General features: G+C 46.7%; 1 protein-coding gene across 1 annotated transcript in view; it reads right to left on the bottom strand.

The window, feature by feature from the left end:
• Positions 1–27,225, bottom strand: part of LOC122376979 (serine/threonine-protein kinase 32B-like) — a 35,671-nt gene extending 8,446 nt beyond the window's left edge. Inside the window, exons 1-4 of the mRNA XM_043356943.1 lie at positions 26,347–27,225; positions 15,840–15,964; positions 13,817–13,872; positions 6,122–6,287 (exon numbers count right to left, since the gene is read on the bottom strand). Of these exons, the coding sequence (XP_043212878.1) occupies positions 6,122–6,287; positions 13,817–13,872; positions 15,840–15,891 (274 nt within the window). The 5' untranslated portion in view covers positions 15,892–15,964; positions 26,347–27,225. The remainder of the gene's footprint in view (positions 1–6,121; positions 6,288–13,816; positions 13,873–15,839; positions 15,965–26,346) is intronic.
• Positions 27,226–27,574: the final 349 nt, after the last annotated feature.

The following is a 27,574-nucleotide window of genomic DNA, read 5'->3' as shown; positions in this document are numbered from 1 at the left end:
TCAATTATTGAATCACGCACGCCGGGGGCGCCGGCAGACGCGGTCGGTAGCATGGCGAGAGGCTAGAAGAAAATGGCCAAGGTTAGGTAGACTACAGTCACTTAAAGGGTACCTATCCTAAGTGAACACTTATACCGCGAGTCAGTGTATATTTCTGTGCTGCTAGATCTGGTTACCGCTACTCTGAACACCACATTTATCGTGGTCAGTCTGGCTAGCGTTCTAATGGAGCTGGCTGGCTGGCTCAATCAGTGGGTCAGGCTGGTCAGATCGGTAACTCCGCCCGCTAGTCGTTGCTCAGCCATGGATGGTCGATTTGCTGTCAGATCGGGACTTCAACGTCCGCCCTGTTGTTTCTGGTTTGAATATTCGGTAGGCGTTGTAGGCGTACTCTGCGACTAGAATTGGCACCTTGACTCGCTGTAGCTGCTGCTCTCTGGCCCCATCCACTGCCGGCCTACTGTAGCTGCTGACTTGGTAACTCCATCCACCAGCAGTCGCCGCCTCAGTCCGCTCCGAGTTGGCAGTGTGGCCGCTGAACTCGACCGCCGCACGTTCTCGTGGATCGATGTGGGCAGCGCCATTTCGCTGACGAGCTACAAATGATCGGTCTCGCTGAGGTGGGCACCGGACACGCCATCATCAGCGGGGCGGCCAGAGACACGGCGGACCCGACTGGAGCGGCTCCGCGACAAACAAAAACAGCACCATCGCTCTGTGACAGCGCCGCGCGCCCGGCCCGGTGTCGCTGCAGTGCCTACCATAACCATCGGCCAGTGCAGTACCCTTTCTGTAACACCTTCTAGTGATACTCGGAATAGGTTTCTGTTCAGCAAAGTTACGCGTAAATTCCCTGACAATAAGGAAGGAGATTTTCACTTTATTTGATGGAGAATGATTGATATTCTGCCGGCGTAAAGATCGGAAAGTTGAGGGACGTAGCGCAACGAGCCTGCGTAATCTCGAGTCCGAAGCCTTCGAGATCGAGTGAAGCCGACACTCGTCAGCCCCGCCGCCTGGCTGGATTATAAATTGCATGGTGCAGTTTGACAGTTAAATGTCCCTGTAGTTGTCGAGAACTCTTCTCAAAGTGAAAACTCTGGAGTTCTGCAAATTATTTTTGATGGGTTCCACTAAGCATCTCTTCCATAAAGTTTCAGAAAATATTTCAGAGAAGTTTTTTAATGGCCTGGTCGAACGGCGTTAGAATTGCTAAAATATTAACCCGCGCACCGACGGGGGGCGGATATCCCCCCCCCTGAGGTTTTTCGCAAATAGCGGGAAAACCGCGGCGCGTAGCGCCGCGAAATTTGGTATGACTATAACCTCATCAATTTTACACATGGTGTGCAAGTTTGAACCTCCTACCTTTTAAGGTCAGGTCACCAGGTCACTTTGAATGACCCAACCTCAAGTCACTTTTTTGCAACTTTGTCACCGTGCCAGAGCTACAATAGATGTCGGAGGCCTTTGAAAGTCGCAGGATATTATAAGGTCATTGGTAGCTACAATTTGTATATCTCGGAATTTTGATATCGGTGACCTAAGGTCAGGTCAATTTCGCGACCTCCCCATTATAAGTCAATGGGGGAAAAATCAACTCCCTGTTTTTACCACTAAAACGGGTCGGAATGGCCCCATATACCATACATGACTTCATATACGATCAACCTTCACTACCTTGAGGTCTGTTTTGCTGTTGGGCAGCTGTGAGGTCATGTGACGTCATCAAAGGTCACCAAAGGTTTTTGGCCAATGACTCCGTACAGGAACAAGATACAGACGCGTGGATGGTCTCATTGTGTTCAGCTCGTCAAGACGCATCGAATGATATACATGATGACCTCGAGGTCACGTGACCTGAGGTCAACTTTTGACCTTGACCTATCGAGGTCAACATATATATATATATATATATATATATATATATATATATATATATATATATATATATATATATATATATATATATATATATATATATATATATATATATCGATGCGGATTGACGAGAGGATCACGATGATGCCCTTAGTTTGTTCCTATCTTGACTAATACGAAAGTTATTCGAGAAAAACTCTCTCCATATCTAGCGCCGCCATTTTGACTTTTTCGACCCCTGTGACGTCATCTTTGACCTGACCTGAAAATGACCTAAGTAAAAATTGTAGATCTTGGCCGTGCGTATCCGATGCCGTTTACCGCTTGTCGCTATCTTGCTTCGTTCTCGAGATCTCAGGGGGGGCGGTCATCCGCCCCCCCCCCCCCCCGTCGGTGCGAAGTTGGCGCAGACCCCCGTCGGTGCGCTGGTTAAAGTTTGACATGGGCAAGCTCATGCTGAATGATTGCCGTATTTTCAAGAGGACATACATAAAAAAACGCTTCAATACATAATGATTTTTGACAGTTACAGCCGACTGAGAGCAGTTTGTCATTTGATTCCCATTGGTTTCATGTATGCTTAGGTACCGAAGAATTTTAGGCTGCCGATATGAATAAAAAAGATTAATTCACAAGTATCATGTTATTGCATGATTTGTATTTGCGGGCTAAACGAGTCTCTGTTCAAGATCTTTTAAACAAGATCTTTAGGCGACGCGATTAACCATGGCATTATCGCAGTACATATATTATTATCCATAAAACAAACTCAGTTGAGAGAGTCTAAATGGGGAGCAATGTAATGAAAAAGTCAATAACTGATTCAGTGCATGAATGCATGCTGTAATTGTCTTTCATTTAATTACTGCAGGCTGTTACTGCCTCCCCAATCAGACTATTCGTCACCGGCAGCAGAATGAATCCTGTCGCGGTGACCACCCTCGACGATTGGGGAGTCAGCAGCGCCGGCGGTCGAGACCAGACCTGTAAGGGCTGCTCCGGTCGGAACTGAGCACCGCTTCGGTCGGAACTGGGCACAGCTTTCGTCGGAACTGAGCACGGCTTTGGTCGGAATTGAGCACTGCACACTGTTCCCGAGCCGGGATGGTTCCACTAGCGACTGCTCCTTAGGGACACCTTTGGACTTTGGTGCGGCCGCACGCCTCTGGCACATCTCTACCCCGCAGAGACACACAGACGCACCACGGCTGACCTTGGTCTGCCTGTGAGGGCCACCGCCAGTCCCGGCCGGTCTGTGAGAATTAGTCTGTCTGAGAGACCCTCCGGCTGGTCTGGTCGGTCCTCTAGACCCGCCGCTCCCCTCCCCCGTCTGTTTGCAAGGTCCGTTCCTTTGGCCCGGACCGTCTGCCCCTCCCGTCGCTCCACCCAAACTGCGCTCCGGGCTCGGTGACGGACAGCGGCGGCGGCGCGGCGCTCGGAGACACCGTAAATCCGGCCAGCCGGCGCCGTAAAGCTCTCAGAGGACGGCCGTATAACGCCCCTGACAGTCGCCCTTCCCGGCCTGTTTAGGGTCTCGTGGGGTCAACCGACGGCTCAGAACGGCCGAGCTGAGCCGCCCAGGATAGAGTCGCCCAGCACGGTCAGCAAGTTTGTCCAAAAGCTAGACTTACCTGCTGTGCTACCTACGAGTACGGCCTGTATAGCGTTCTGAGTTGCACCTTCGACGGCCGACGCAAATATTTAGACTGTGGACGGGGACAAGCCCAGCAATAACTAAACACCTTATTTTAGGTGTAAAACGCATTGGTATGCAGATGAAATGATTTTGGAGACATTGTTCAAAATCATTGAATTAACTATTCAAAGTAGCTTCTTGGCTCAGTTTGTTCTATTCAGATTAGCAATGCATCCACCATCCTACCCCACTTGCCCTTTGGGGTCATTTAGAAACAACGAACGAATCAAATAAAGAATTACCATCACTGATGGAACAGGCCGCTGAATTTGAGCCTCAAAATATTGTGACCGAAAAGCCTGATCTGGGCTAAAGTTTTGTGGATCTGGGCCCGAATGAGTAACGGACTAACTCAATACATCCGTGGATCAGTCCGGGTCTCAGTCTGCCCTCAATCCGTTTTCAATCGGCACTCAATCCTTAGCTAGGTTAATGACTGTTCTAGATCTATCCGTCATCAAATGATCCCGGGACAGGCTATTGACTGCCATAAAACATTTTAAGTTTTAGTTCGTCCTCAATTTCAGGTCAGGTTCATGACTGCCTGTATCAATCTGGCCCCCGCAACCGCCCTGCATCCCAGGACAGGCTCATGGTAGTCCCGAGTCACTCCGAACCTCCATTCTCCTTCAGTCTGCCGTCAATCCGCCCTCAAGCAGCCGCCAATCCGCCGCCAATCCGCCGCCAATCCGCCGTCAATCCGCCGCCAATCCACCCTCAGTCCACCCTCCATCCCGGCGGCGTCAGGTCAGGGTACGACGGCTCTGACGGGGGCAGCATTCGCCGGCCTCCCTCCTCTAATTGCGTCAGACCAGTATCGACCGCACAACGGGAGCTAAGGTGACGAGAGAGGGCGACGACGACCGACCGCCGGTCGACAGAAATGAATGGGATCCGAGCAGGGCGACAGAAAATGGGAGCAGGTGACGGGCGGTGCAGCCAGAGAAGACGGGCAGCGGCCAGAGGTGACGGTCAGAGGTGAGATAGTTCATGCGTGAGGTGAAAGAAAATGGACCGAGGTAGCTGAATCTAGTTTGCAGAGATTAAAAGAGAACGATTGAGGTGAGAGAAAATGTAACGAGATGACAGAGGATTGGCTGCTAGTAAAGATGACAAGTGATGGAAAACGGACACGGATGACGGGGAATGAGGAGTTAGGAGAAATGAGATGAAAATGCTGAGCATAAAAATGCAGTCCGCGAAATATTGACATATTGACGTTGGGTAGTGGGGGGGGTGGGGACGAGTAATTATAAACGTACGTGCGAAATTTATAGTACGAGCGAAATTGACATCAACGATCATGAACTAAACCAAAAGACGCATAATAATGCAAAAAGACATGCGTGGAAAAAAGTGCGAGTTTGAGTTCCATGTCCATTTTCCAGTATGATGTGATCTCTTCTGAGACCCGTCAATAGCCCGCACACAACACGTTTTCCTCCCCGCATGTCTATGGAACTGGAGACGAATATTGGATTGGAGTCGACCCGACAGTGCGCGGCTGTTTTTCGTGCCTACCGGCGTGCAGGGCCTGCTGTGCGTGAGAGGCGGTGATAGGTCAGTCGATGTCCTTAATCACCAGCGGGGTGCGTGCCGGCGGAAGACCGTTCGTGCTCCACTGGACAGCCGGTAACGTGCCTCTGGACAGCCGTTAACGCGCCTCTGGACAGCCGTTAAGGTGTATATGGACGGTCGTATATGGATATGGATGAGAGGTAACGCGTGAGATGTGCATGGTAAAGGTTACAGATCGTTGAGCAGTCGTTGACGCGCATCTAGAGGACGTCAGCGTGTTTCTGGAAGCTTGTTAACGTTCATATGGAAGTTCGTTGACGTACATTTGGACACTGATGACCTTTAATGCGCAATGCGCATTTGAACCAATGTTGACGGTTAACAACCTCTGCCGCGCCTATACATAGATAGATATCCGTCACGTGGCTTTTACCGGCTTTTAGAACGATTATGAACGGACATAGGTGAACCTTTTGTCAGCCATCAGATGTCCTTTATGCAGCCATCAGTGCACCATGAGCGTCTAATACAGCTTTGTGCGACAATATCACTCCTGCATTTTGCCCTCATGTGGTCTGTAAGTAGAATTGTTTGCAGCCATGCATTAAAGTTCCGCACTAGTCGGTGTATCGATCCCAGGACAATGTACTCCGGCAAAGAAGTGCATTATTTAGGAGGCATCAGCGTTAAGTCTTATACAAAATTCATACGGCACGTAGGGTGCTTCAGGTAAGCCACTGCATTGCAAAATATCGTTTAATATCAGAATAGATTCTCGCTCATGCAAAACAGGCCCAAACTGCTGTTCAACAATGGAACTTCTTGGATCAACTCACATAGTACAGACACGGTAGATAAACACGCCGAAAGTACGACAATAGTTTTCTGAAACTATTTTCGCTCAATGTCTTGGGGGTCTCAGATTTCCTGGAAGTACAAAGTTTGCTTTCTTACCAAGAAGGAAGGATCCCCGAGGCTAGTTAACATAACCGAACGCGCTATAAATGGAATGTTGGCTGGACTGACCTTGGAAAGAGAAGACTAGGTTGATGATAAACGGATGGTCCAGTGAGGAGAGAATCTGCACCTCGCGGATCACGTTGGCAATCGCCTCCTTCTCCAGACTCTGTCGCTTGTTGGTGTACTTCATGGCGTACATCTGGCTGTTGCTCTTCCGCCGCACGATGCATACCTGGAGGCAGTTAGATGCGTTTTACTGCACTGATTTACTGCATTGTGCACTTTACTACACTGATGTCAGAGTCTCAGCGACGCCATTCGTACATTCATATACCAGAATCTCCATATTGCTTGTCATCAGTGAAGATGCAAAACATTTGCGGTGAATAAATAAAATTGATTGTTCCCTGGAATGGAAAGTAAAACTTGCCAACAAAAATGATTATTACCTATTGAGAATCAATTGGTTAGCAGCAGCGGTGGCAGAAACTAGCAAAACAGCACTGTTTCGCTTTCTTTTTCTCACTCGGGAGTTGTACAAGACGGATCGACTCGATCTGTATCCCCTTGTAGGCAATAACGAAAACAGTTTGAAACGTTCGAACTGGACAGATGTTTTAGTGTTTCCTACTAACATAATTCGCTTAAGTACCGACGTGCGCGTGCTTATACACCGATTGCCAGCCCATTTACATTATGAGGGCCTAATAAAGGTGTGCAGGTGATTGCAATCGCCTGCAAACCATTAATCAGCCGTTCATTCGCGCTGCACGCAACAGGCCGCCGACCCTAGGTCGTGACACACTGTGTCCCGTGCAAATTGACCCATCAATAAAGCGGGTGACGGTATACTCGCGGAATTGGACAACATATGATCGATCCACGCTGATTCGAGTAGGAGTACTGCACCATTTGTGTCCGTTGGAGGCATTGATGTGTCGATGGCATCCGCTTTCATGAACTGCCAAAAAGGCATGCTTTGAATAAGTTTTTGTATCTGTTTTATGCGCTGTTTTACCGCATAATTGTAAAATACATCATGTACTTATGTTCGTGTGCCACAATTAACAGCCATTATCGCTGGGATCGACCTCAAGTAGATGCATATACATCTAGCTCTCACATCGACACGAGCACGGCCTACTCAGTGCTGGCCACAAACGATATTGGCACAGTGTATGTTGGCAGGGCAAACACCCTGATTGCGGCGCCCTCATGACGTTGTGATGCCGCTTATATGGATCTACGATCGATCGCCCTGGCCGATGGATGGATGGTATATAGTTATCGTGAGCTGCTCCGGACGTCCTTACGGGCACACGAGTCTCGTGAGTGGGTATCATGCCATTGGGTACACACGTGAGCCGCTCCGGAGATAGGGGAATAATGGGGACATTAACGGCGCCGAGTCGGCACGAAGAGGATGTCACAGCTCAAACTTGCTGAATGCTGTGGTAAAGGAAATTGTCTCTGATATAAGCAATATCATTTTGACAAGCTCATTCAAAAATGATCCTAATAATAACGTAATGGTATTCTAGGATGGCAAGATTGAAAAGTGAAAATGTCAGTGTGTATGCAACAAATGTCCTAAACTTTATATTCAGGAGAATATTGCTGTTTATGTGTGTTCACTGAGGAAAGTCTCTCCTTAGATTGTGTTACTGAAACGTAACGTCAGTACCACGTCATTCGTCAGATGTGCTAGTGAACTGATGATAATATTGTAATTTCCCATCACGATGTGCAGCATATTCATTTCGTATTTCCCACGAGTTGAGCCGGCTGGGGCCCGGGCCCGGTCGCGGGACCTCCTTTCAGGAGCTGTGCTGTCATTAAGCGGCAGCACGCGCGCTGACTCTTGTTAGTGAGCCCGGAGTTCGACCGAGTGGATTCTGCCACTCGAGCGGTCAGGCCAGAGAGCGGGCAGGGCTCGGCTTGGCGTCACAGGAAATGACAGCACCCTCTGCTGCCTCTGACGGCACAGTCACTAACAAGGCCGACTTCAAAGGACCACCGTGAGCGTCACAGAGAGAACAAAGCACAAGTTATGTCATTGTTATTGGCAAGGTGAGCTGACACGCTACTGAAATACAAGACGAGATACTCTTGTAACAGGTTCCTACGCGTGTGGAATATGATGATGGCTAGAAAAGTCGATCCAAATGAGCAAATGCGTCAAAAGAACATATTTTCATATATTTATCATGCAGAGAACCAAAATAGGATATTTGATTACTCTATTGGTGATATAAAACAAAAAATAAAATGAATTTTTTTAACTTTATGAACTTTTTATTTTTGACGCATCGCACCTAGACCCACTAGAACAAAAAACTTCCCATATGTATGTCGTCACCATCCTGCACCAAGACATGACTTTGTGCTCCTCGCGCCAAACTGTCACCACTGGGAGTTTCAATCCACTTTCGCCAACAGCGTCTTCGTGGTGCTGTTCAGAATGCCGGCGGCGACGCGGTCGGCTGCGGATCATCGCCGCCCCAGGCGACAATATCGCCGCCGGCTAGCGGGCCACTTGTTGCGTTATCGTGGCCCATCGCAGCCGCGTCTCAGCCCATTTGTGAACAGCGTCCCCTGAGACGAGACGCAGTGGCGGATCGGGCGCATCTGGGAGCGTATCGACCAGCTGGTGCCAACTGATCGAGAAGAGAGAGAGAAAAAAAAAGAGAGGGAGAGAGAGGGAGGTTAGGGGAGAGAGGGAGGGAGGGAGGGAAGAGAGAGAGAGAGAGAGAGAGAGAGAGAGAGAGAGAGAGAGAGAGAGAGAGAGAGAGAGAGAGAGAGAGAGAGAGAGAGAGAGAGAGAGAGAGAGAGAGAGAGAGAGAGAGAGAGAGAGACGGCGAATAATCGTGAGGTTCGGCTGCGATATAAATCCTGTAGACGAAATGCCAGCCCGAACTCTCACACTGGTCGGGCGATCGCTCAGGGAGCGGCTGGCCCGCGGGTGTGGGTGGTGTCTCGATCCAGCTGCAGCAGCTCGCTGTATCACTGTGCTGGCCCGGGGCCGGGTCTGTGGGTGGCGTCTCGGCCCAGCTGCAGCCTCGCTGTATCACTGTGCTGGCCCGCGGGTGTGGGTGGCGTCTCGGCCCAGCTGCGGCCTCGCTGTATCACTGTGCTGAAAGTAGCGACTCGGGCCCCGGCGGCGGTCACAACCGATCGAACAGTGCCGCGGTCGGCGGAGTTCCATTACGGCGCGGCAAATGGGTCGGCGGCGTCGCGGCGATTAAATTAATCAGCGTCCGAGCCGCACTACCGCGCCACACGGCGACCTGCACGCGGCAAACAGCCCCACCTTTATACGGCGCGGTGGACGGTGGTGTACAGTTACACCCGTGTGGTGTCGTGGCACAGAATACACGGAGCTGTACTTACACAGTGCCCCACTGGGCAGTGAGCAGGGGAGAGTGGGGCACATTCGTGCAAAAAATGGATAAACCCATATATCTGTTCTTTGGTTAGTGCAATGGCAAAATTGTTGATTGTAGTATGGAAAGGAACTATTGCAGATAGTTTTCCTCTTTAAAAGTTATCCTCTAAAATTATTCCTTCCATTAGAAAAAATGACTTTTAATAACTCTGAACATTTGCACGAAACTGCCCCACCTATGGGGCACATTCGTTCAAGAGGTGGGGCACTTCCGTTCACCCTGCAAAGTTCGAGAAATTACCGGGCATTACCAGAAATTTACCAAAGGAAATTGGCAGGGGGTCATTTCACTTGATTTCTTTCGACAAGAATGCATTGCACAACATATGTAGAAAGAATGGGCTGGCCAACAAGAATGTGCCAACTGCCGGCCTCCGTGACCTCGCCAAGTTCGCGTGAATTGCTCGTCACGACGTCGCAAGCAGTCGAGACTGAGTCAGGCGAGCGTCATTAGAGAAACCTACTACAGATAAAGTCATAAATCGCAAAAAAAAAATGCACGAATGTGCCCCCAGGCAGTGCGTACACGAACCTGCCCCACAACGCTATTAGTAATATATTTCAAAATTTCTTTTTGAAAAATGACACTTTTTCAACAAACAAGTTTGCAGCAGTTCCGTGAATAGAGTGAGCTTCTTCACCCCCAATTTTGAAAAGCTGAACTACATTTCCGAGTCAGGATCACGAAAATGGATAATATGAGAAAAGTTTGGAAAGCTCACGAATATTACAAATTTGCGTTTTTACCAAGCATGACAGCAGGTACAGTGTTGTCTTCTACGGTGAACGAAGGGCGGCAATGATAGACATATTTCCATAATTTACCTTGAGCTCGTGCAGTCACTCGTGTTCCCATAAACTGCTGAAAACGAATGTGCCCCATGCACGAATGTGCCCCACTCTCCCCCACTGCCTAGCCGCACTTCAGTACCACAGTGAGCACTACATACTACCTACATAGCCGCACTTAAACGGTACCACACTGAGCGCCACATAGCCTAGTCGTTACACGGCACAGTATAACAGTGCAATATCCAGTACCTATTCACAGTAGCACAAACAGTATAACGCGGACACACTGAAGACTGGAGAGTTCACACTGCACGTTTGCACACTACACACTTGCACAGACATGACCCGTCCCCCACGCGCAGATAGCAGCACAATTCTATTTTCTACCACATATCTAGTATAGGTACCTAAGGGGCATATTATCCAGTACAACAGTATACATATGTTGGCCATTATCCAGATTAGCACTCTCCATATTGACACACAAAATGCACAGTGCAACGCGCATAACAAACATTAAGTCTAAAACATCCAACTTCCATTGCACTCAGCTAATCACACTCTTCAAACCGTACACACTGCTGCATGTGGCCAAAACACTGCTCACAACGCAGGCCCCGCGCTGCACACACCCAAACAACAGGTATGATACATATGTTGCAGGCACTTTAGAAAATCAGTCATTTTGTAAAATGCCTAGGCATTTTGCAAAATGCCTGAATTTCCAGGCTTTTTGCAAAAAGCCTAGGCATTTTACAAAATGACTGACTCTCCAGTCATTTTGCAAAATGCCTAGGCATTTTACAAAATACCTAGCCATTTTACAAAATGACTGAGCAGCGTGTTGTAGATACGAGTACCTAATTATATACGTTTTGGTAGCGTGTAGGTGGACCGAGGAGTCCAGCATTATGACCAGAGGAGTCCAACAGTGGGAAGTCCATACCTACCTCTATTTTGAGAAGTGCAAGCCCGCGACATTTCCAACCCCCACGTCAGCGACGCTGCTGGATTTAAAATGATCGATCTGGAGCGTCAACAAACGACTGGCCCTATGCCGGCCTGTATCTGTAAAACTATTAGAGGTCGCGAGGATTCGATCCCACAAACTTAGGCGTTAGTGTCTTCTGAAACCAACGCTCTCGTCCTACGCCAAGCGACCTGATGATTCTCCCGATGTGGAGCTTGATATTTTTAACTGGGACTATGCAAGTAGGTACTCAAAGCTGTCAAACAAAGACACAATCAAACAAAGACTACACTCATTCGTTTACATGTAATCGTACATCAACCGGGCCTGCCTATTGACTAGGGCCGGTCTCCGGCCGATTTTGTTAGGTCTAGTTTCAGGCAGAACATGAACGGCGTTGATGTACTTGGGAGTTTTTACAGCGTTAACTTAACAATGCTTTATGCTACAGCCGAGTCTTCAACTCAACCTGGTCGTTACTCAGCATTGTCGTCATCACAGAGCTTCAAATCGATCAGCTACAGGCTGAACACGTACCTATAGGGTATAGGAAGACGTCCAAAAACTGTTGGCCATAGTATCTGTAGTGGGATCTACGTTCCATGCTGGTCAGGCATTTTGCAAAATGCCTAGTCATTTTGTAAAATGGCTAGCCATTTTGAAAAAAGCCTGGTTGCGTTCAGTCATTTTTCAAACAGCCGTCTTTTTGTAAAATGCCTAGGCATTTTACAAAATGACTGATTTTCTAAAGTGCCTGCAACACATATACCGTTCTCTGAGGGGGATCGCGTCAGGCGGCGCCAAATGTGCTCCCTGGACGGAGCGCTGGCCCGCCTCCTTCACCGCTAACAGTCACTGCACACAACACTCCCCACACAATCACACGGTACCGGCCAGGCGCCGCCCAGCGGCCGGAAAACATGGTGTCAGGCATACGGAGAAATCGACCAGAAAACACCGGCCCGCTGCTGAGCAACACAACACGCGGGGGGCCAATGTGTACGGAAAGTAGCGGCCGTCGTACTGCACAAAAACCAGTGTCACATAAACTGTCCGAGGCATTGGACTGACACTTGGTTATTTACCACCCCGTCTCGGTTATTTTTGATGACTCCCTGCCAGCTGTATTCCCGAGGGAACAGCGTATAGAGCTGAACTGAAGCTGCCCTGTCGCCTGCCATTTCAGATCGGATGGTGCACGCTGAAATTCGGAAATGAGATACCAAGCCTCTGAAGGAGATGAGTTCAATCTTTTATAAGATTAGTACTTACTTCCTCTAGTTGAAAATCAAGAAAAGTTATTTGTGAGAATCTCTACTTGACCTGGAAAATGAGCAAAAGAAATAACGGAACAAATAATACACGGACAGTACTAATTTGTATTAAATATTCTAGGCCGCTTGTTCATCTCGCTCACGCCTAGACAAAGAAAACATTAAAACTCAATTGCCTCTTTAATTACAACCTTAGAAGTACTGATCGCGTTTAATACGAAACATCCTTTACATGCATCTTGGAGAATAGAGCCTGGAATCTCTGACTATTTCCCGTAAGATGGCCACCGTACATCAACGTAGCTATCTTGATGAGCTTTGTAGTGGAAAATTAGAAGAGCACACACAGTGACACCGCGCCACAAAAGTGTTGGCACAACGATCACGCAACGCTGGCATCCAATGCGATAAGCAAACAGGAAACCGTCTGCCGCGATTGGGGCAGAAAAGCAGCTCAGTTGTACTTACATCGAATGGGAGCTCAGTCGCATTTGGAGTCAGGTGACTGGAATTTCTAGTCACACCCCCGCACCTCAAATGTGACAGACAGCAGCTCATGGCTGCACACTCCAGCTCCACTGAATGGACTGAATTCGAACCTCGGAACCGATTCTGCTGACCTAATGTCTAAATTGCGCTGCTATGGTGGCTTACAGCTAAGCTGCTGACACAGACAGAAGTATCCTCAGAGGCCTTTTGCGGGCGACATTTTATTGATCTGGCTCATTAGTGCCTGACTAACTACATCGCACACGCGGCGCAGTACTGGTGGATAGATTATCCAGAGGTTGTCTAACACGACAGGGGGCTGTGTCAGCATGGATATATGTATATGTAGGCTTTTTCCATCGACCACATGGCTGGGCTGCATCATCACGGAATGATGCTTTATCATATTATTTCAAGAGCTGGTTATCATAGAACCGCAGTGTGACCACAGGGGTCGCGCCAGGACAAATAAGGTACCCATGGAAATCGGCATCATTTTGGATGAACAGGCTTGTCATCAGGGTGACTGGTTCATGACTCTTGAGCAGTTTGACCTTCAACAATATATGTAATAACTTTGGGATCGCTATATACGGTGTTATTTGATGAGGCCAAAACTGTTTGATTAATATTTCTAATAGTTCCTTGGATTGATCAGTAATGAGTTTCACGCAGCACTTATGGGTAAATTCTTTCTTTACGTCACCAAAGTTCAAGTATAGCTGCGTTCTAAGCTATTTGTCTCGCGGTCCTCCTCCTTTGCCATACCGTCACATAACTCATTTCCTCACCTTTCCGAAACTGCCCTTTCCGATAGCTCTCAGGACTTGAAAATGGTCGAAGTTTACTGAAATGAGACAGGCAGTCACTCTGTAAGCACAAAAGTTTGATACTATCACCAAAGCAGATCGAGCAAAAATGTGCGATGCAACGTCAGATATTATAAGAAAATAAACAATACAAGATTGTGCAAAAAACTACCAGGTTTGTCCGAATTAGCAGCAATAAAGAGAGTTTTTGCTCAGAGAAATTACTTTACATTATTTCTTTATGACATATTGGCTGCTTCCGTCTTCTCCAACTAAAACCAGGCTAATTACTGGATGAAATAAAACAAATTCGAAGAATGTGCTTAAACTATTTCACATAACATTATCCCGCGCCCTGGTGGGGGGGGGGGGCTATTTTTTGCCCCCCCCCTCCAGACTTTTCGATATATCTCCAGAACCGCTGCGCCGATCGTCACCAAACTTTCAGTACCCTCCCGGACATCAATTTTACACATTGTGACCAAACATTTATCCAAAGGCTATGATAGGTTGGCCGGAAATGACGTCAGAGTGACGTCATGTTCTGCCGTTTTCGACCCAAAAAAGGGTTTCGCGGGAAGAGCTGTCAGGCCTATAGCTTTGCAAATACAGAAAAACGATAGAAACATAAAAGCTGTAGAATTGACAGGGCTACAAAACTGCTATCTCGGATTTGTGAAATTTTTGGATTTTGACCCCCAAAAATAAAAAAACAGATTTTTTGATTATAATAGCCGAAAAATCCAAAAAGTTTTTTGAATTTCGAAAAAAACGGAATATATGTGATAGTCCTTACCGCCTTCTATCTACATACCAAATTTGAGATCGATACCTCTTTTTTTGGCTAAGTTACAGCGAAAAAACTGTTCAAAATTGATGACGTCAAATTTTCAAACTCAATTGTTTGCAATTCTAGACCTCGTAGCGCAAAACAAAGACCACCATTAGACTCCCCGTGACGAGCTGCATCGAATCAATACCCATTTTATGCAAAAATATCAACTTTGAAATTTGACCTTTTTTGACCTGACCTTGACCTGACCTCCACCAGAAAGTGGCCTAAGCCGTACCTGATAGTCTTATAACCAACACCATTGAGTTGGAAATGAAAAATTGGCCATAAAACATGCATCGCACAACCTTAGTACCTAAAGTTAGGTTCATGTGACCTGACCTGTGACCCTTGGTGACCTGACCTGTGACCTGGGTAATGTCAGTGACCTCTTATAGCAATATATGTACTAGGCAACTGACGCCCTATCGCTGATTCTCGACAAAATGCGTTTTCTTCGGTGTTATAGCGCATTCCCTAGATGACCCGTGAACGGTGAAACATTTCATCTTTGACCTGACCTGTGACGTCATCGGTGACCCCGAGGTCAATGAAATTTGGTTTCCCTCGACAAATTTGACAGGCCTTTCGAACACCGTTTGAATTTTGCGGATCCGTCCAGTAGTTTCGGAGATACGAGGGGGGGCAAAAAATAGCCCCCCCCCACCAGGTCGCGTTATAAACAGACCCCACCAGGGCGCGGGTATATTCCGGATCTTTGAAAATCTGGAATGTCGATTTTAATATGCCCTTCAGCCGGAAAACTGCATTTTAGAAACGTAAAAGCATAGTAAAAGTAACGAACAAATGATATGCGATGCTTAAGTGTCCAATCAGTGGTTTATTTACCAAAATAACATTATATGTGCTGTATATTTTTGTGCTCTGAGACGACATAACACACGGTTGGCATTTCCAGACATAAGATAACCAAACACTTTCACGTTAGGGTCATACCTATTCTTTGAAGATTATTATAAACTTTCATTTATTCCTTTCTAGCATAAGCTATCCGCTCTATTTCAGTCCCAACAAAGTTATGTCTCAACGTCTGCATAGTGCAGACAATGATATCTCGTAATTAGCAGGCTCTCGTCGCCCGCTGCTCTATTGGTTTAGTGCTCATGCCGAGTTGATATTCACTGCTGGCCACCGAGTGTTCGGAGTACTTACTCTCCTCGTTGACAGCCTGGCCGTCCTCCGAATGGGACTGGCCGGCGCCCATGGCTGGCGGCCGCGCCCAGGTCAGGTCAGGTCAGGTCAACTCTGCAGCACCACTGTAGACTGAGCAGCAGCAGCTGTAAACAGAAATACGGCACTGGATCAGAGATGGCACCCATACGGCTCAGCTCAGCCCGGCTTAGTTCAGCTTATCGCGCCTCCCTTCGGCTCAGCTGGTCTGGTCTTATCCTAGATCAGCTCAGCTTAGGTAGATCGGATCGGGGACGTTATCACCGTGACCCTCTCCTTCTCACCGAAAGGTCAATCGATCAACCGAGGCCGGGACTTCATCCGTCACTGTATGCAAGGTGTGGCTGTCCAATGTCCAGGCCCCAGGGTGTCTGCTATGACTAGGATTATCAATCCAATGTTTTAGTGAGTCTCGCCTCCACTAATTGGCTCACGTAGGTATACAGTACCTTTGAAGACGAGGAAACTAAGACATGCTACAAATACAACCTTTGCATCCAGGTCGAATGATCTTAGATACGATCTAACATCCAGGGCGAGACCACCATCACCCGCTGTGCCTATAAGGTAGGGCAGTATCAGTCTTCACCGCGGGGTGGGGTCGCCAAAATACACACTGTATCCTGGCCCCAGCCTTTACCTTTCCTACATGCCGGGGTATGTCTTAAGCACAGCACGAGCCGGGCAGTAAAACTATGACCAAGAAACTGTCGGTGTCAAAATGCCATGTTGTTTGATAGGCCGGGCAGGAATATATATTACTGACCGGGCCGACGAAATTATTTGGAAACGAGGTTTGCAAAATTGACGGAGGCCCGAGTGCGGAGCACGAGGGCCGGAGTCAAATTTTGCAAGCCGAGTTTCCAAATAATTTCGTACGGCTGAGGTCAGTAAGATTTTTCCTACATGCCGCGTACCTGCTAAGTAGTTTCGACAGGTTTTGGTGACACTTTTATGCAATTGTTTTCCATAATTTCCTAACAGTGATTGCGCTACTGCTGTGGATAAAGCTTCAAAGGAAATTTATAGAAGAAAATGTATCAAAATACCTTACTTCAAAAAGAATCGCGTCTGAAAATATCAACTCAGAATGGCACAACTGGATATCCAAGGAACATAATACATTAATAATTTGCCAGGACATAAGAACAAGAAGAAGGAATAATATTCCTAGTGATTAAACGTGAATTTTCCAGTGCTCTTGCAAGAATTTTTTCTTTATTTATGTAATCGTACTTTGTTGATTCCCTATGGCTAAACTTTCGTGAAATACATTATGTTTTCCATATTTTACATGTTTGTTTCGAGGAAAGGACTACAAATGTCAAATAATAACACAATAGCTTAGGCCCAAGGTATCAGTGGACATATCAAACGAAGATAAGACGACAAGCGATCAGTTCACCAGCGACCTCTGGCGCGGACGGTCCGGTCGGCCGCGCTCCGCTGCGGCGTGTCTCGGCCGGCGGCGGACGGAGTGACCGGGAGGCGGCCGGAGCCAGCTGGGACTGTTAATGGTCATTGCAGTGCTTTAGCATGACCTGGTGACTGTTTTCGTGAGCACGGCTGTGTGGCTTCATTAGTGAGTGCCAGTACAGACTTACCTGAGCAAAGGGAAGTCATGCCGCGACCGGAGGAACGGGACGGTGTTCATGAGGAGCAGGACTCGGACCCGCAGCGATCAATGAGCCGCGGATCATCGGTGAGTGAGCTTGTACGGACTTATGACGACGGCGCCGGTAAACGAGACCGTTCTGAGTCGGGAGATGCCCCGGTTCCGAAGGGGAAGAGAGGAGCGTTGGATCGTGGCGGTGAGCCGAGTCGTAGTCCGGCGCAGCGGTCTCAGGTATCGCTTAAGGAGCATTTCGACGACGCTCTGGAAAGACTCGAAAACCGTTTGACTGTTTTTGTGTCCAGTGAGTTGCATGAATTTAGAACGACTTTTCAGGCGCAGTTGGACGCTTTTGGTGTAAGGTTGGGAGAACTGGAGAGCCACATCGAAACTAGGGATGAGGTAATAGAAGATCTCCGTGGCCAGCTACGGGATTCCAGGGATGAGATCAGCAGGTTACAAGCAAGAACAGAAGAGGCCGAGATGATCTCCCGGCTTCCCTGCCTGGTGCTGTCGGGCGGAGCCATGGCGGCCCGCAGTGCGCCTCCCCCTCCTCCCCGGCCGAGCGCCTCCGCCGGCGGTGGTCCGGCGGACCAGCCGGTCGGCGCCCCGGGCGAGCGGAGTCCCGGGTCGGCCGCCGCGGCACGGGCGGATTCAGCGGCACGGGCCGGGGAGGCGCCTCCTCGGCGGGCGGGACGCGACGCCGGATCGTATGAACGGGAAGACGTCTGCGCTCTCGTGGTGGACGTGCTGAATCGCAGCTTCGGTGGACTGAATGTGTCCGAGGGTGATATAGACAGAGCTCACCGACTGCAAGGGGCGAACAATCGCGTAATAGTGCGTTTTGTCCGTTCGGGCAGAGGGAGTGTTCGCGACCAGGTAATGTGGCGCCGGCTAGAGTTGGCCGGTAAGAATCTGTATGTGAACGAGAGTCTGATTCCTCTTCGCAACAAGATTTATCGCAGTCTGCTAGACGCGAAAAAGGAGAAGAGGATACATACAGTGTTCTCGCGCGGCGGCCATGTTTTCTTTAAGCGGGAGAAGTTCGCAGTGAGTGAGAGGGTCGAGTCTCTGGACAAGGTGCGTCAGCTCGGCTTCTCAGTGCAGGACGACCCGCCACCGCGGAGCGAGTCACGTGACGCTTGGCGCCCTGCACGTGATCGGCGAGGGGCGTCGACCCGCTGAGAACTGATGTAGCGGTAAGCGGCAGCCGGGGCTGGTGGACTTATTTGGCGCGCTGCCAAGACCGTCGATCTGTTGAGTTTTCGAGTGTTTTGCTTTCTTGAAGTGTAGTATCATGATCTAAGCTACTCTGTGGCATGGGAGGCAGAACTTCCTGACCCCCGGACCCCCCCCCCCCCCACCTCATGTCCTCCCCGCCCCTTCCCGCCGGCCCCACACGCGTAACATTGTTTGCCGTTTGAAGGGAGATTCATTCTAGTGAGTTGAATGTTTTTCCTTTTATTGGCCAGATATCCCGTTAGACTTTGTGTGTTGCGTTGTGTATATCCATCTGGGGATATTGTGTGAGGGGAATGGTGGGGTATGTGTGTGTGTGTGGGGGGGGGGCTGCTAAACGGAGCGGCGGACATTTAAAGTATTCGTGTGGTAAGAAGATGTGTTTAGTTGGTATGAGGCCATTTTATTGCTGGCAGGAACTGGCTTTTTCTGGTGGCTTTCTTTTCTGAGCTCGTGAAATGACTCTGAAGCCGAAGCCAGCAGTCGTGCTCATGAGTTGGGATGTTATGATTATGTTGAGGTTTTTGGAACATTATTACTGCTCACGTGAGTTAAGATATAGAGACATTGTGCATGTATTGAGAATATTGATCTCGTACATTTTAAGATTCGAGGGTCGTTTAGCTTGCGATGAGTAAGATCAACAGAAGGTGCATTAGTATTGGGAGCTTGAACGTCCGGGGCATTCGGCAAACAGAAAAGAGACGGGACGTAATTGACTTTTTAAGAAAAAGTAACTATTCGGTAACGTGCTTAATTGATACTCATGTCACAGAAGATTTAATAGATGTTGTGCGTTCCGAATGGGGTAGCGAACTAGTAGCCAGTTACGGAACAAACAACTCTAGAGGCATCATAATATTAATAAATCGCAATGCTGGGGTAAATGTTTGCAGTACTCTAGTAGACCCAGGGGGAAACTACGTGATAATAAGTGCTGACTGTGAAAATTTTGGAAAAATTAACTTGATAGCGCTGTATGGTCCTAATGAAGATAATCCCAATTTTTATAGGGAACTTTTCATAAAAATCGAATGTTTGCCAGAGGATCCCTCCGTCTTTGTTGGCGATTGGAACATGGCATTAGATCCGGCAAACGACACTAAACATTACAGGCGAGTGGGAAATCCAACTGCTAGGAAAGTGGTACTAGATTTCATTGAATCTGAACAAATGTGTGACGTATGGCGCCAGCTGCACCCTACGACGAGGAGGTACACATGGCGTAAGCCAACACCGCTGAGACTAGCTAGGTTAGACTTTTTCTTGGTTTCCCCGGAACTGATGAGCATGGTGGGAACCGCGGATATCGAAGTTGGATACAGAACTGATCATAATTTGGTCTCACTAACACTTTTGTCCCGCGCAGCTAGGCAGAGAGGAGGTTTTTGGAAGTTCAACAATTCTCTATTGGATGACAGCGATTTTGTGGAAATGATTCGCAAAAGTATAAGAGAATTCAAGCGTCAGTATTTGCTGCCAATATATAACCCCGTCACAATGGATAGCGACGAAGACGCAGTCCTTATTGTGAATGATCAATTATTTTTGAAACTTTGTTGTGCCATTTAAGAGGATTGAGTATTCAGTATAGTGCGAGAAAGAAACGGTTATCAACGGAAAGAGAAAATAAATTAATTAGTGAAATTGTAACACTGGAACATAGAGTACAGAACGAGGGGGACAATGTTAGTTTGAACGAGCTTTATAATGCCTCTGCTGAGTTACAAGAACTTCGTAAGAGCAGGATGAAAGGCGTTCTGCTAAGAGCGAAGGCGCGATGGATCGAGTATGGGGAAACTCCATCTCGTTACTTCTGCAGCCTAGAAAAGCGGCAGTACACGCAAAAATATATATCTTGTTTAGAGGTAGGTGGGACTTTGATTTCAGATCAGGAGGAGATAATGACGGCTCTAGTCAGACACTTCTCGGAAATTTACAAACGTAAAGTGAGGCCAAAAAAATTACAAGATATAGAACATTTGTTGGGAAATAATACGATTCGATTGAGTCACGAAGAGAAGAATAGCATTGAGGGAAAAATATCCATCTCGGAGGCATCGCAGGCGATGAAAAGTTTACATAATGATAAATCCCCTGGCCCTGATGGGTTTACTGCGAATTTCTTTAAGACCTTTTGGCCGGAAATTGGGTACCTGGTTGTGAGATCCTTTAATTATGCGTTTGAAAACGGCCATTTATCGGTCACTCAAAGGCAAGGACTATTAACTCTCATTCCTAAACCAGGCAAACCAAAGACATGTATGGACAGTTGGAGGCCAATTTCATTACTGAACACGTCTCAGAAGATATTGTCGACAGTTATTGCTGGCAGGTTAAAAAAAGTCATGGGAAGATTAATTAACATGGCTCAGAAGGGTTTCATGAAAAATAGATATATTGGAGACTGTATCAGATCTGTGTATGATATTCTGTGGGAAACAAAGAGAAAGGAAAACAACAAAAACGTTCTCTTTTTATTTGCTGATTATCGAAAGGCTTTTGATTCCCTGAGCCACGAATTTATCATGGAGACTTTGCAGTTCTTTAATTTTGGGGCGGATATGCAGCGGTGGATTGCCACAATGCTCCGGGATGCTTCATCGTGCATATCACAGAATCAGATATCTACCGGCTTCTTTGAAATTGAGAGGGGCTGCAGACAAGGGGACTGCTGCTCGCCCTTGTTATTCATTCTCTGTGCAGAGATTTTGGGTATATTGGTGCGAAATAATCGTCTCATAAAAGGATATATCTTTAATCATCAAGAGATTAAACTGGAACAGTATGCTGATGACAGCACATTCATACTTGATGGGAGCCAGAGTAGTTTCAGGGCTTGCTTGAAAACAATTGCTGAATTTGGAGCGGTTTCAGGGCTGTCCCTAAATCCACAGAAGTCGGAGCTTTTGTATTCAGGTCCGGGTGAGCCGCCATCCTTTATCACACAGTCAGAGTTCTCATGTGTGCAGGACAGTTTTCGTTACTTGGGAATCATTTTCACCAAGGACATGCATGAAATGGTAGCAGTCAACTTTAAAAGAAAAGTCGAGTCAATAACAAACATGCTCAAGGGCTGGCTCCGACGGCGATTAACTTTATACGGGAAGCGGACGGTTTTAAAGTCACTTGCTTTGTCCAAGCTGACGTACGTCTTGACGGTACTGCCTAATCCTCCAACTGCGATGACTGATGCATTGCAGAAGCAGTTTTTTCCGATTTTTGTGGGACAACAAGCCAGACAAAATACGTCGGTCCCATTTGATAACGCATTATGGCATACCCTGCGTGGGAACGTATGGTAAAGCTATGAAACTTGCTTGGGTGCGACGCTTTTTGACCGTAGAAAATATTGTGGGACCGCAAGTGGAATTGGATAGGCTACTAAGTAGCGGTGACCGTTATATGAACAAGTTTGGCTCGAATATGAATCCTTTTTGGAGTGATGTATTTTCTGCATATGATGAATTCAAGCACGAGCTCGTAGTTGAAGCAAGCGATGTTTGGCAGATTCCCATCTTTTATCTTCCAAAATAGTGATAGGACGGAAGCCCTTTTGGAAACGTAAACTTTTCGACGCTGGATGTAGGTCAATAAATGATATTTACAATTCTCAAGGAGAACTTATGTCTTTTGAAGAATTTAGGAGAACTTATCCTGGGTGTTTGAACGCTTTGACTTTTGAGACATTGCGATGCTTGGTACAGAGAATTTCCATACCAAGTGAATTCGGAGGCAAAAAGCCAATAGGACCGTTCATCCACCCGGCTCTACTGCAAATATTGAACGCCGATTGCAGACAATATTATGATGCCTTACTGAATGTGAGATATAAGAAAACAGATTCTCCATTACCTAGTCAAATTAAATGGAACTCTATTTTGAGTTCTAACATATTTTGGGGGCATATATATTATCGATACAAAAGGTGTTCAAAGAATACAACTTTGATATGGTTTCAGGACAGAATTGTTCACCGAATTTTGACAACAAATACCTTTGCATCGAAATTCATGGACGTCAGCGACTTATGCACCTTTTGTGGTAGGGAAAGAGAGACGATACAACACCTAATGGTAGCTTGCGAAGAAGTGGGTGCGATGTGGCAATCGGTGAAAGATATGATACGTGACCGATTGAAGATTACGCTGGAATTGAACCCTCAGGAAATCATATTGGGATTTGATCCAGCTTTGTACGAATGCCCTAGGGAAACCGCAACAGCGATCCAGCGACTCATTTTGATAGGAAAATGGTACATATATAGTTGTAAGGTTAGAAAAGAAAAGCCAAGGTTTGTGAACTTGTTACAAAAAATGAAAATTCTGACACAAGCTGAATTTATGTACGACCATGACAAGAATGAAAGGGAAATTAGAGTACGAGATATTAATATGGTACTGTGCTGTAACCAAACATGCTAATGTAGTGAGCATCATCTATGTGCGTTGGAAAATGTGGTAATGTGTTGTAAAGAAAATGTGTAATAAAAAGTGATGGAAAAAAAAAGACGACAAGCGATAACGGATTTCGATTAATAGGCGCATATCTTACCATAATTTCGGCTTTGTAACCAATACAACATATTTCAAAACCCTTGATAAGCAGAGCAGATATTTTTTCCCCAAAAAATGTTAGTTTTCTAATTTTACGAGGCAAATATCATGCAATAATGATGTCAATTATACATTCCCTGTCAATTATACCTCTTGGCTAATGCGATAACCTGTAGTTTAGAGGTCATTGCCCTGGGCAGTAAACCCGGGCAGTAAACTTTTGTTTCCTGCCCGGCCTATCAAATAACATGGCATTTTGACACCGACAGTTTCTTGGTCATAGTTTTACTGCCCGGCTCGTGCTGTGCTTAAGACATACCCCGGCATGTAGGAAACAAAAGTTTACTGCCCGAGTTTACTGCCCAGGGCAATGACCTCTAAACTACAGTTTATCGCATTAGTCCAGAGGTAAAATTGACAGGGAATGTATAATTGACATCATTATTGCATGATACGAGTATTTGCCGCGTAAAATTAGAAAACTAACATTTTTTGGTAAATATCTGTTCTGCTTATCAAGGGTTTTGAAGTATTTTGTATTGGTTACAAAGCCGAAATTATGGTAAGATATGCGCCTATTAATCGAAATCCGTTATCGCTTGTTGTCTTATCTTCGTTTGATATGTCCACTGAAACCTTGGGCCTAAGTTAATGCGTTTTTATTTGGCAGTTGTAGTCCTTTCCTCGAAACAAACATGTAAAATATGGAAAATAATAATGTATTTAACGAACGTTTAGCCATAGGGCATATCAACAAAGTACGATTACATAAATGAAGCAAAGATTCTTGCAAGAGCACTGGGAAAATTCACGTTTAATCACTAGGAATATTATACCTTCTTCTTGTTCTTATGTCGTGGCAAATCATTCAAGCATTATGTTCCTTGGATATCCAATTGTTGTGCCATTCTGAGTTGATATTTTCAGACGTGATTCTCTTTGAAGTAAGGTATTTTGATGCATTTTCTTCTATAAATTTCCTTTAAGGCTTTATCCACAGCTGACAGCAGTAGCGCAATCACTGTTAGGAAAATATGGACAAACCAATAATTGTATAAAAGTGTCACCAAAACCTGTCGAAACTAACCTAGCAGGTATGCGGCATGTAGGAAAAATCTTACTGACCTCAGCCGTACGAAATTATTTGGAAACTCGGCTTGCAAAATTTGACTCCGGCCCTCGTGCTTCGCACTCGGGCCTACGTCAATTTTGCAAACCTCGTTTCCAAATAATTTCGTCGGCCCGGTCAGTAATATATATTCCAGCAGTGTTGCTGCTGCGCTGTTAGACCGACTCGCCTCTATTTCGGGAGGTTCGGCAGAGATAAACACGAGCCCCACCGAGCCTACCGACCGCGACCGACCGAACCCAGTGTTTGGAACGGACGGCCAGAGGGAGCAGCGAGGCTGCACTGCTCTCGGTGTACGAATGGAACGTCGTTCGATGTTTAACTAAGCGGACCTGTCCTTGAATTAGCTAAATTAGCAAACAGCAGCTGCTAAACTCACGAAAAAGCGTGCCTTTTTACATGTGCGGCTAGGAAATGAAACGGAACACATAAGAGACGAATATATGACGCATATAGTCAATATCCTATTATCCTAGTCGCATTTATGTAAATAAGTGCAGCAAAATATAAAGTATCTTTGATCAAGTGCACACAATATACACAATGTACGTGTGATTGGACACTGGAAAGCTCATAGCATATGCGCGGGATCTTTCATCCTTCGTTGCAGGCGGATGACTGATGGGTAGAGGGACAACGCGCATTGCTTGAGACAACAATGTCTACATATAAAATGGTATTAATATCTTATTCATTATTGATGCACTTCTTCGTTTAACGAGTCGAAAAGGGACGATTTAATTTAGAATACATAGACGTTTGTAGTTTGTACTATTTCAATAAAGATGAGGCAAAATAAGACATAAATAAGATATAAGTGGCAAAGGTGGGTAGAATTGAGAGACATGTGATTTTCTTTAATTGTTTATGTATATACCATGCTTATAAATTAGATGCGTAATCTGTTTTGTACTTCCTGTCACATCACGGAGGTATCTACCATTGATGAGTTTGCGACATGACCCTTGATGTACCATTAATGGGAGCATTAAAGGCATATTGTGACTACACTCAATTGGAAAAAGTAAGTTTATATTTGAAAGGATCCAAGCTAAATCAAAATGAGCTTTTCATTTCATATTTAGGATATCACATTTTCTGACTTCTGAGTACCTATAGGTCAAACAGAACAGGACCATCGGGTGGGCTAAATATCGTGTGAATACGCATTAAGCCATCCATCAGAGCAGCTCGCTGGATTACAGCATCGTACATCCCTCTTGAATAGCCAGTAACAAGCGTTTGTCATGCGTGTCTACTTGATTATGGATCACAAAAGCACTATTGCTATTTGCTAATGAAAATGCAAGTGCTCACACATGTGCACTTTATTTGCCGGCTTAATTTCGTTCGCTTATATTCACAGCTAAATGGTGTATGAGCCCGTAAAGTACATACTTCATGCACGGCATGTGCCCTCACGGGGCGCCGAAAATGCCAGCCAACTTCCCAGAACTATAAGCTCATAAGCCGCCGCGGCACCAGTGCCGAGAATAGCGTAGTGAGGCGCCCCTGAGGGCTTTGGCACCTGCGTCATAGCGAAGATTAAGAACACTGTCTATTACCCTCCTCGGCGACTGACTCAAAGGCCTCACTGAAACTTGCGGAGCTTGACAATAGAAATGCAAGAAGATAAAAATCACTCCAGACTAACAATTACTTTCCGGGAATCAACAACAAAGCCATAAGAAGAAAGGGAATGTATGTTTTTTTTGACAGCTCGAGTTCAGACAAAGCAGACCAAAAATCCACCGCTAAAGTACAAGCACATGGTCATTAATTTCCCCGTGTGAGTCCAAAACGCATTTATGAGGACTCGTTGCTGTACAAAGACATTTTACGTTCATTTTTTCACATAGGTTGCATCAAAGAAGACAAGAAAAGCTGCCTCAGACGACTATCTGGAAAATTAATAAAAATATAAGATTGAAAACACCCAGTTAGCATTCTCACCTGAACAGTATCCCAGCTGGGACTGTCACCGGGCGAGGTCAGAGGTCAGCCCTGGCCGGGTCAGGGGTCAGCCCTGGCCGGGTCAGGGGTCAGCGCCGCTCCGCGACTCGCCGATCAGGGGACGACCCCACCTGTTGTTGGACCGCGCGGCACACCGTCCCCGACACGCCCTCACAGACCACCGACCGAGCACCGACTGACGGCGCCGACACCGACACCGACCGACGGAGCGAGCCCCGACGGGCGGGTCACATCGACGGAGCGGGCCCCGACGGACGGGTCACATCGACAGAGCGGGCCCCGACGGCCGGTCAGACCGGGGAGTGACGCGGGAGACCAGACCAAACGCAACGCAACTGAGCAAGGCCTCAGAGACCAGACCAAACGCAACGCACCGCAGCGAGGCCTCAGAGACCAGACCAAACGCAACGCAACAGAGCAGGGCCTCAGAGACCAGACCAAACGCAACGCAACAGAGCAGGGCCTCAGAGACCAGACCAAACGCAACGCAACAGAGCAAGGCCTCAGAGACCGGACCAAATGCAACGCCCACAACAAGGCTGACAGTAACCGCAGGAGACCAAACCCGACTCGGGTCAAGTATAGACAGACTAGAGAAGATTAGACGGCACAACAGAGCAGAGAGATCAAACTAGAGCACACCAGAGCAGACCCAGACCCAAAAATATCCATGGATCTAATAAGTAAACCAGGTCGGTTTTCGAAGGCATCACGGACGCAAACGCCAAACAATTGAGAGATCCGCTTAAGTCATTTGTAATTCTGTCTAGTTCCTTTTGAAGTCATATTAACTGCAGTTCTATTTTTAAAAATATAGGATCGCATTCCTGTCTGCAGAGTCCGAATAGGCAAAACCCATCCGTCTAGGAGCAAAAAAACGTAAAAATCAGACCAAATCATGCCGACGATCAACACCGATAGGCGTTATCACAAGTGTATTCGCGGCCTTGGGCGACCGTAAGAAAAGAAGAAAACAAACTGGCCCCAAGAACTTTAAATTATCATTTAGCATGCACCTTTTCCTTGATATCAAGAGAATTTACCATTAATTGTTAGAGAAAATTGATTTAAAATTCCATTCATGCTTTTTTCATCGTTTGCACAGTATGTTCTTTTACTAAGCTAGAAAACTAATTAGAAATAGTTCCCGCATCATCAAGAACAATAGGGAAGGCTTGAAGGAATGAAATAATTTCTAAACGGTTTT

Source organism: Amphibalanus amphitrite, unplaced genomic scaffold (assembly GCF_019059575.1).
Source record: "Amphibalanus amphitrite isolate SeventyFive unplaced genomic scaffold, NRLGWU_Aamphi_draft 002432F_arrow, whole genome shotgun sequence".
In the NCBI taxonomy this organism is placed as follows: Eukaryota; Metazoa; Arthropoda; class Thecostraca; order Balanomorpha; family Balanidae; genus Amphibalanus; species Amphibalanus amphitrite.
Note: the sequence above shows the minus strand (reverse complement) of the source record. Positions and strands in the feature narration are given on the sequence as shown.